The 10,674-nt window shown below is 53.2% G+C and overlaps 1 protein-coding gene across 2 annotated transcripts; it reads left to right on the top strand.

Moving 5' to 3' along the window:
* Positions 1-218: 218 nt before the first annotated feature.
* HES4 (hes family bHLH transcription factor 4) lies at positions 219-2,259 on the top strand. Of its 2 annotated transcripts, none has more exons than XM_027728794.2 (4): positions 219-401; positions 585-680; positions 771-858; positions 1,356-2,259. In XM_027728794.2, the coding sequence occupies exons 1-4, from the start codon at positions 291-293 to the stop codon at positions 1,946-1,948; spliced, it is 888 nt and encodes a 295-aa protein (XP_027584595.1). In that variant the 5' UTR covers positions 219-290; the 3' UTR covers positions 1,949-2,259. The 2 variants fall into 2 exon arrangements, with proteins under 2 accessions (XP_027584595.1, XP_027584594.1); XM_027728793.2 differs by having other exon boundaries at positions 219-497.
* Positions 2,260-10,674: the final 8,415 nt, after the last annotated feature.

Here is a 10,674-nt window from a genome sequence, read left to right as displayed (position 1 = left end):
GCGGGGCGGGGCGCGGGGGGGTGTGGGCGGGGCGCGGCGCGGGCGCGGCGCCCAATGGGAGCGCGAGCGGCGCGGCGGGCCGGGCGCTGATTGGGCGGCGCCGAGTGTGGGAACGGCCGCGGCGGCGGGTTCGCACGGGCCGGGCCCCGCGGCCGCCGCCGCCGCCGCCGCTATAAAACGGGGGGCGCGGGGCGGGCGCCGCGCACGGAACTGGCCCCGCACCCGCCGCACGCGCCCGGCCCGCGACCCGCACCCGCCGCCACCGTCGCCACCACCGAGCCCCTCGAGCCATGCCCGCCGACACGGGCATGGAGAAACCCACCGCCTCGCCCATCGCGGGCGCGCCCGCCAGCGCCAGCCACACGCCGGACAAGCCGCGGAGCGCCAGCGAGCACCGGAAGGTAAATGGAGGAGGAGGAGGAGGAGGAGGGTGCCGGTCGGGGCGCAGCAACGCTGGCGGCGGAGCTGGATGGCGGCAAGCCCGCGGCCGTGCTGAGGTCGGTGACGGGATGAGGCGGGCTGGGGGGATGCGGGGTTGTGCGGGGCGGTCGCTGAATGGATGCGCGCTCTCTCCCCCCGTGCAGTCGTCCAAGCCCATCATGGAGAAGCGGCGCCGGGCGCGCATCAATGAGAGCCTGGGGCAGCTGAAGACGCTCATCCTGGACGCGCTCAAGAAGGATGTAAGTGAGGGCCGAGCGTGCGGGGGGATGCGGGGTCGGGGATCTGTCCGGCTGCGGGCAGCCCCTGATGGAGCCGCTGTCGTCCCGCAGAGCTCCCGGCACTCCAAGCTGGAGAAGGCGGACATCCTGGAGATGACTGTCAAGCACCTGCGGAACCTGCAGCGGGCGCAGATGACGGGTGAGTGGCTGCCCCGCTCCGGGGACAGGGGACACAGGACTAGGAACCGGGCTCCGGACCGGGAACTGGGGCAGGAGACCGGGCATGGAGATATGGACCGGGGACAGAGGACAGGGGACTGGGAACCGGGCTCCGGACCGGGAGCTGGGGACACAGAACTAGGGACCGGGTTCCACACCGGGAGCTGGGGACAGAGGACCGGGGATGGCACTCCGCGCAGGGGAGCGGGGATGGGGTTCCGGATCGGAGACAGGGGATCGGGAACCGGGCTCCAGACCAAACGCTGGGGACCGAGGACTAGAGCTCGGTCTCTACAACGAGGACTGGGGAGCAGGGAAGGAGCTCCGGACCGAGGGCTGAAGGCAGAGGACCTGGAACCGGGCTCCGCATTAGGGGATAGATGACCGGGCGCTGGGGACAGGGGACCGGGCTGCAGGGTACCGAGACCGGTACTCCGGACCTTCCACTGACCTTCCGCCCCCTCCGCCCCCTCCCAGCCGCGCTCAGCGCCGACCCCACCGTCCTCGGCAAGTACCGGGCTGGATTCAACGAGTGCATGAACGAGGTGACCCGGTTCCTGTCCACCTGCGAAGGGGTGAACACCGACGTGCGCACCCGCCTGCTCAGCCACCTCTCGGCGTGCCTGGGCCAGATCGTGGCCATGAACTACCCCCCTCCGCCGCCGCCGCCCCCGCCCGCCGCCCAGCCCGCACATCTGGCACAGCAGCCCCTGCACGTCCAGCTGCCTCCCGCCGCAGCTGGAGCCGTGCCCGTGCCCTGCAAGCTCAACCCCGCCGAAGCCCTGTCCCCCAAGGTCTACGGGGGCTTCCAGCTCGTCCCAGCCACCGACGGCCAGTTTGCTTTCCTCATCCCGAATCCGGCTTTTCCTCCCAGCTCCGGACCGGTTATTCCCCTCTATGCCAACGCCAACGTCCCGGTGTCCGCGGGCAGCGGCTCAGGGAATGCCGGTGCCACCCCCTCGGCATCCCCCGTGCAGGGCTTGACATCATTTGGGGGCAGCATTGGTCCAGCGTCCCAGGCTGGGAGTCCCATCGGAGAGCGCAGTGAATCCGTCTGGAGACCCTGGTGACTTCCCTAAAACTATTCCCCCTCTCTCCAAAAAAAAAAAAAAACAAACAACAAACTCTTCTTGTTGGCTCCGTTGTATGGAGCCCCTGTTATGTTTGGGTTGGTTTTTTTTGTTTTTGTTTTTTTTTTTAAAAGCAAATTTAACCAGAAAGGAAGAAAAAAAACACAAAAGGACCTCGCTATGAACGTGCTATTTATTATTTTCGGAGGTTGGGATCTCGACTTGTATTTTTACTCCTTTAAAATGCCTTTATTTGAGATACTTTTTTTAAAGAAAAAAAAAATAAATGAGAAATAGTTTTGTAACAAATATTCAAAAGTTATAATGCCAAAGTTGTTTGTATCCCGTTTGTCTGTGGGTGTGTGCGTGCCTGTGTTGAAGACTTCCAAAAAAAAAAAAAAGAAAAGAGAAAAAAAAATGCAGGTGTTTAAATAAAGAATCTCTTTGAAATAGATTTTCTTTCCCCCCCCTTTCCTTTCATTTTGTTTGAGGGTGGGCAAGGACAGGCTCATCCTGTGTGTGCAAGAAAAAGTAGGAATGAACTTTATGGCCTTAAATAAGGCTGTTGGAAGGGATACTGGTGAAAAATAGTTGGAGGGGGAAGGTGATGGGGTTGAGGGGGGGGGGTCTGGCAGTGTTAAATATCTTGTGAGAGCTTAGTATGTGTTCTGTTCCCAGTCAGAAGAAAGATTCCTAAAAAAATCCGCCCCTGGAAGCTGAGGAAACACAGGCTGCTTGCTACCTGCTCCTGAAATCAGGCTGCTCTCCAGCTTCCCCTCCTTCCCACCTCTCCTAGGGATCGCCTGTGTGGGGGTGGCAGCACAAAAGTTACTATCTTGCCTACAAAAGAGGCAAGAGAGTCTGTCCCTATTGTGAGGAGGGTAATTAGAAGGTATAAAGGGTCTCATCGAGTATGCAGCGGGCTCTTTGGGAAGTTGGGAGCCCTATTGAAACGCCTGGGAACTCGGAGCTGAGGGTTAATGTGTGTCTTTTTTTTTCTCGCCACTCTCATTGACAGGGCCAGATAGACTCTGATACTCAATGCTGTTGTAAATTCAATTGCCTGGCCTCACAATGCCTACCTCATAAAAGAGAATAACTCGGGGTTGTGGCTTTTTCTTTTCCAGTAAGCAAGGGAACTGAGGAAAAGACAGTTTTGCCACCCATTCTGACTCACCCCCAGTACTTGAATCCTGGCCAAGTGGAAGCAATTGCAGCCTCACACACAGAGCATTAACCACTTCCAATTGTCACCAATTAATAAGGCCATGGTGTGGAGAAAGACCATTAAGAGGGAATGCACAGTATGGAAAGGAAAGCTTTGTGTGCTTTGCTCCAAATTTATGAGGTGGGGCCATCGTGTAATCTCCAAGAGAAATGCCAACAGATGATGTGTGTGTGCCAAGGCCAGGTCCAGAGGCATCACCCTCCTTGGCTGGGCTCCCTCCTGGAATCTGTGGGATCCCTGTGGGCAAAGCTGATTCTCCTGACCACCCCTTCCTGAAAACCTGGGGGTTTCCCTGTTGGATGCTCAGCTTGGGCCGGATCCCAGCAGCTTTCCACTGTTCAGAGCACGACTCGATGTTTGCAGAACATCCAATAACACGAAAAGCCCAGGGATTTTTATTATCTTTTTCAGAATGGAAACACAACTTCATCTTCCAAGGTTTGGTTCTACCAGCAATCAGGTTGCAGCTTCTGTGAGAACAGGCCATGTGGATGTGTGTGTTGGGGGTCTATAAAGCAGATTATCCGCTTTCTGAAGGCTTTTTGCAGCTTCCTGATAGTTCAGCCACAGTTTGATAAAGGAGCACAGGCTGCTTGGAGCCTGGTACTGATCCAGTCCAGCAATTCCTCTGCACCAAAGCGTGGGCAATCGATCAGTCTGAAAGTCCTCCACCACACAACCAGAACTAGGTATCCATTTGAATCAGGAGGTTCCCAGGAGGTTTTGTTATGCAATCACAGACATAAAATCATGTTACAGCAATTCTCCTCCATCCCCCACAGCCAGTTACTACCCCTCCTCTTCTGTCTGAAGAAGGCTTGGAAGAGCAGATGAAAGCCTGCCTGTCGCCTGCCTGTAACCAAACACCTCCCTGGGGCAGCACCACGTCCCTCCCCGCCCAGAGCCCCCCGGGCTGCCCCTGGATTCAGCAAAATGTCTTTTAATGACAAGGTACCCAGGCCCCAAAAGTGAGACTGTCAAGACTGACTGCTGAGCGCAGGCAGAGAAAAAAACCCCTCTTTTTGAGTGGGTTTGGAATGACTGCAGCAGGGCAAACATGACACACACGGCACGGCCTTCCTTGGGGATGCATCTCCCAGTGCAAGGGAAGCAGTCATTGCCTGCTCTGCCTCTGGAGTGAGGCCCTGGAATGTGAGCACACAAGGGTACCACCATCACCTCAGCCTCCACAGAAACCACAGAGCCCCAGGGGTCAGTGTTTATGTCCACCACTGCGACCTGCTCTCCTTTTGGCCCGAGGTAAGTCATGGACTGCTCTGTGCCATGGCACCAAATGGCCAAAAGCTCAAAATCCTTCCAAGGGGTGTTGTTGCCGTTAGCTCCAGATGATTTCAGATGTACAGCTCACTCTGTCTGCCCAGGGGTTGTACCCAGACCCTCCACTACTGCCCCTTCTCCCCCTCTACCACACTGTTCCCCCATAACAGGAGTGCTGCCGTGCTCCTCCAAGGCTCTCCACGCAGCTGCTCTTCCAGGCTGTGCTAAATTTGGTCTTTATCCCTTTAAAGGTGCAGTAAAAGAGCAGAGTATGTGGCTGCTGAAAGGTAAAAGTCCAAAGGGATGGACACAGCGCCAAAGCGATAATGGCTGGGGAGTGCAGGCAGCCAGGAGTTCATGGGATAATGGCATGATCCGGGTGTGGTGGAGGAAGGCCAGGTGGGAGGGAGACAGCGGTGAAAGCCCTTGATGCCTCCTCACCCGAGCTGGACTGCAACAGCTGTACCTCGTTGCATGGGAAAGGATATGGGGATAGGTGTTAACGAGCCATTTCCAGAGCCAGCAGAAGGTTAACCAGGGCTGGGAATTGAGTTCCAGGCACAGGACTCGGCGAGAGGTTCAGCACTGGTTCAGCTGTGGCCCCACAGCACTGTGGCCCCACAGGCATCTGGAGAAGTTCTGTTCCAGGCAAGGAAAGAGGGGCTCCCACAAGGCTCCAGGTGAGAAGCAAAGCCCCTCTCAGCTCCTGGGCCTGCCCAGTTCGCCAGAACCACCTGGAAAAAGGACTCGAGGCTTGGCCTGAAGGCTTGTTCCCTTTCCATCTCCTGCCCTGGTGCCTTTGCATTCTGCTTACGAGTTTTCCTGTGTAGCAGGGGGGGTTGGAACGAGATGATCTTTAAGGTCCTTCTCAAACCAAGCCACCCTGTGATTCTCTGACCCTTTCAGGGGTTATCCTGCTGCCTGCCCTGCTCCCTGACTCCCACAGCTGTTTCCTTGCCCTCTGCCTCTGACAGCCACATCTCCTCTGCTGCTGCTTAGCAGTTCCCCTTCCCTACCTGGGAGGGAGTGATGCAGCTCAGGGGAAGCTGGAAGAGGAGGGCAAATCCCCTGGGGTGCAGGGGTGGGAGCTGCCATCCCTCCTTTTCCACGTGGGGTCTTGCCCCCTGTCCCATCCCGGTGGCAGCCCCGCTGGAAGGTGGAAAAGGGGTGCAGGAAGGAAGGGCCTGATGGAGTTGCAGAGGGATGATGGGGGGCTCTGGGGTCACCTCCCTATTATTCCAGAGGCAGCCAGTCAGTCAGGGAGAGGGAGATGAGGGCATCCCCGACCCCCCTGGGCCCAGGGCAGCGAGGCAGGCGGGGCACAGCCCACCCCATCCCTTCGTGTCGTGCATCCCAGAGACCCTCCGAGGAGAGGGAGCCTGGCTCAATGGATGCAGCCGGCTTTACTCGGGCTGTTAAGCTGATTAATTGAAATGAAGTTCCTCCAGAGAATCGGCGTGTTCTTTGAGGTCAGGGTCACAACACTGAGACGCTTAATCAGATCTTTCCATTTAGCCCCTCTTAGGAAGGCTGGAATGCAGCTCTTTCAAAAGCCGGGGCGCTTGGCGCCAAATTTCTGCTCTGCTATCTCGCCTCTTCCATTACATTTACCCAGCACATCCATCATTATGAAATAAAAAACCCCAACGCCACAAATCCAGCTCAGGTGATCTTCCCACAACCGAAGCCGTCAGGGAAGGGGAAAAAAAAAAAACCAAACCATCCCAGCTCCCTCCGAGGTTGGTGTTGGTGGTGCTTTTAAACAGCCAGGAAAGGGTAACTGTCACTCTGAGTCAGTCCTTTCCTAGGAAGGGGGCAGATGTTTCTGTGTGGATAACAAATTCCTTTATCTGACTGAAGCATTTCTCTGGGGAAGGTGGAGGAGGTTATTATAAGGTTATCCCGAACCATTGTCAAAGAAAGGGGTTTTTCGTTGCAATTCAAGAGCCCATCATATTACCCAGAGATAAATCAGTCCTGTAGGGCCACGGAGCAGCTCTTATGCAACGGGCAAGCCAGATCCCACACGCATTAAAGCACTGAAAGCTTGTCCATTGTAAAACTGATGGGCCAGGAGTTTGCATTTCCAATCAGCACAGACCCCTTGGTTCCTGTTTCAGCCCCTGTGAGCAGGGGCTGAAATGTATTCTTACATCTGAATGCATTGATTGAATAAAACATATATTCCTATATTCTATAATATTATATTAATTATTCTATCAGATTGTGGGGCCAATACCTACATTTATAATTTCTCGCAGTGCAATACGTGCCCATCACATTTTTAGGCAGAGCTGCATAAGCAATCAGGGGATCCCTCAGATCTTGGTCATGCTGGCTGGAATGGGGGTGTTCCCCAAAAAACAACCCTTTCCCATTTGCTGCCCTGAAGTACAAGACAACAGCCACGAAGTGGAATCTGTGTTACAAATAAACCTGCCTGATGTGGCTCTTCATCAGTCACAACCAGGCTCTGCAAAAGCTGTCAGGGCTGTAAGGAAGGCTGAGCTTCAAGAACTGCTGAGTTTTGCCCTTTAAAAATGAACCTCTTGAAGGCACCTTAAACCCAACAGCAACATTAAAAGTGTCGGTCCTTGGTAGGGCAGAGTGCTCGGAGTAAGTTTTTAAAGCCATGATGGTCTGTTTGCAGCTTTAGTTTTTAGCCCCACTGGGCTCCTCCACCAGCTGGAGACACCTTTTTGCTGCAAACACCTCACTGGGCTGGGCACAAACTGGGTGGGAAATGGCAAAACTGGCTGCTCCACAAGAAGACTAGGACCCTGATTTGGAAGAGACCTACCTACTTCACATCCTTGAAAGTAACCTGTCTCACTTCAGAGGGAGCACAGAAAAGTCTATGGAGGATGTAAGAATACATATGCAGAATATATATATATATATATATATATTTTCTACCCATCACCACCCTGTTGTTTAGACTTTTTGCATAGTAAAAAGATCCACCACACATCCACAGTTTATTCCTTACTGCACCCAACAACCCACATCTGTGGTTCACACAGAAGTTCACACTTCTTTTTATTCTCTGATTTGCCAGCTCTGGGATGAGCCATCCTTTTTCTTTTTTTTTTTTTTTTTGGCAAACTGGGCCTTTCTGCCTGCTTGCAAGATCGTGGAATCCCAGAAGAGTTTGGGTTGGAAAGGACCTTAAAGATCATCGTGTTCCAACCCCCTGCCACGGGCAGGGACACCACACATCCCCACACATCTGGCTGAGGGTGCTGTCCGTGCATCCACGCAGAGCTGAGCAGTTTCTCCTTCTGCCTGTTTGGAACAACAGAACTTTTCCGAGGCAAATATTTGTAAACAGACTTGTTTTCAAAGAAGAGAAAGATTTTTTTCAAGGCCAAACCGTAAAAAATAGACCCGGGGCAGATGGAAAGAAGCCATGAGAATCCACGGAGGTTTCAGCAAAGCCCTAAGCCAGGGTCTCTGAGCAGCCCATGCGTTTGTTTTTTTTTGTTTTTGTTTTTTTTTTTACAGCATTTGGGTGCTAAAACAGCTGACAAATACTGAGCACAGAGGCTCTGCTGCCATTCCCTGTGCCTTCTGGAGCGACAGGGGCAGGTGAGGGACTGCTGAGCGGCGTGGGTGGGATGGTGTGAAGGCAAAAGCTTTCCCCAGACAGCTAAAATCAATTAGCAGCATTTAGAAGCTATATTTAACTCTGTTGCTGAAAGCAGGCAGATCTTGGTGTATAGTTCTCTCATTAAGGCTGTTTACATGTCTAGAGACTTTGTTCTTCTCCCCCCCCTCCAAATCTGGAGAAGATAAACCAAGGATGAAACACTCTGTTCGCCAAGGGGCAGCTGCCAGAGCACAGGTTTCCTCTGGGAAGACAAAGCAGCATCAGCTTGGAGAGACTGGCTCAGATTCTGACCTTGTGGTTGACATAACTGACTTTAAAACCTGTCCCCTTGTAGAGGAGGAGGGGAAAAAAAATGATAGCAAAATTCCACTTGGTGAATCATAAAATAAAGTCCTGACCTACAGTGATCCAACATGTATATCATGGGATTCTTCACAAGAGCAATAGAATAAGCCACAGGGACCTCCCTGATCTAGTCAGAGCACGAGCATTTTGCACCCTTGCTGTTCTTCTTCCATCTCCCCTCCAAGCTTGTTCTCTCCCTGCTCCCCCTGTGCCTCGTGCTGTTATTTGGCCCTGCACCCTTGCCAGGAGGACTGAGTGGGTTCTGTGTCTTCCAGCATCCAGGTCCTGGGGGGAAAAAAAATAAGTGAGAGGGAGGAACAAATCCAGATGCAAACAGCAAGGTCAGTGATGTGTGTCACTGGTGCTGTCCCCTGTATGTGGAACATCAGCACCAACTTAAACTTCCAGCCAAGGAGTGAGACCCTGCTCTGCAAGACACCCAAAGAAATCAGAGAGGATGTGAAGAAGGACCATGGTCAGCAAGTTGGTTTTTAGCATTTATTACCCTGTGAACAGCTTTTCTCTAAGTCCAGCTGGGAATTATCTTTCCGTGGCTGCTGACCATCCAAAGCTTTCTTTGTGTAACAACTTGGGAAAGACAACAGCAAAGAGCTGCACACAAAAGCTGGGAGATGACACAAACTGCTATTTAAGATTCAAACAGATTAAGACACATCCATTGCCCGGTTATTTTTAGTGGGGACCAAAATGCAGTGACCTGGCTGTGAGGAGGGTAAATTCAGCTGCCTTGGAGCAACTCCACTGGATGGGAAAAGAACAAGCTGCTCATCATGAGCCTGGCTGGTGGTTGTGTCACCTACCAATGTGACCTGTGCTACAGACCTCTCTGCCTTTCCCCTCCTGCCAGAGTGGACTATCCTTCAGAAGCAGCATGTTTACAAGTCCTGAAGTGCCCTGGCCCCTGGCTAGAGGAGAAGGAAGCTGCCTGTGCCCCTTGCACACGTGATTCTGGAAGCACAAGGTCAGACCACTAACAAGAGACACAGCAACATCTTTGAGAAGCTCTTTCTTCTTTCCCATTGCCACTCACTTACCGCTCCTGTTAAAACAGCTGCCAGCATGTGTTAGTGTAAGGTGAGGTAATAGATCTTTGTGGAAAAAGAATCAGGGAATATCCTGAGCTGGAAGGGATCCACAAGGATCATCCAAGTCCAACCCCTGGCCCTGCACAGACACCCCAACAATCCCACCCTGTCCCTCAGAGCGTTGTCCAAACCCTCCTGGAGCTCTGGCAGCCTTGGGGCCGTGCCCACTGCCCGGGGGAGCCTGGGCAGTGCATCCAGCCTGGGATCCTGGCTGTGTATCCAGTGGCTGGAGCTCAGTCTCTTGTGCCTTGACATCCAAGCTAATAGACCACAGTCAGCTCAGGAATTACAGACACCTTCCTGCAGGTTTGCTCCCCAAAAATGAGGGTCTTGCACACCCTTGAGCTCCTTCTGGCTGCTTCACAGAAAACACACTCGACGGGAGCTGCATCACTCCGAAGGGTGGGGGAATTAATGCCATTTTCTCCATGTGAATTGCTATTTGGAGTTTACTCCAAGGTCAGATATCAGTGACATCGGTCCCACCCCAGGTGAGATGTTTTATGAGAAGGTACAGGTCACTGTCTGCCTTGAATAATTCCCATTCCAGCACTGAAACTGGCAGCTCACTTCTTCCTGTCTAATGGCTCATGTGGAGGCTACAAGGCAGAAAAGTTCCAGTCTGCCTGAATTACAGGTTGTGGCCGCGGAAAGCAGATCCTGCTCGAGACAAATTGAGTCCTTGTACCTTAAATTTTATCCTAAATGCTCTCAAGGCTGTGGGATTGTCTCCGAGCTCTAAGGTTTCAGCGGGTTGGGCTGTGAGGTCTCGGAGGAGCCATCGGAGCGATGCTGTGCTGCTGCACAATTGATTTCCCACATCGCCCGATTTGTCATGATGAGCAAAAACCCTCCCCTGGAGAACCCAACTGCCTGGGAGCAGAGCAAGGCAAGAGTTCAGAGCAGGGTCTGAGGGCCCATTTGCTCTTCTTTCCCAGGCCCTGTCCATCTCTTTATCTGCTCATCTGTTTGCCTCGCTGCCTACCCACCCATCTGTATTTATGTATCTAATAGATATTCTAACACACGGAGGATTTAATAAAAACCCATCCTTGCTCAGGGTCCAGCAGTGTTTCACTAAAGTGTTTGGGAAAGTGTCAAGTGTCTTTCCCCTCCCCTCCACCTCCCTGGCAATCCGTGCATCCAAATTTGGGAGCTT

This window comes from Pipra filicauda, unplaced genomic scaffold (assembly GCF_003945595.2).
Source record: "Pipra filicauda isolate LSUMZ 115617 unplaced genomic scaffold, ASM394559v2 scaffold87_size3191425_pilon, whole genome shotgun sequence".
Lineage (NCBI taxonomy): Eukaryota > Metazoa > Chordata > Aves > Passeriformes > Pipridae > Pipra > Pipra filicauda.
The sequence above is the reverse complement of the archived record's forward strand: the minus strand, read 5'-3'. Positions and strand labels throughout refer to the sequence as shown.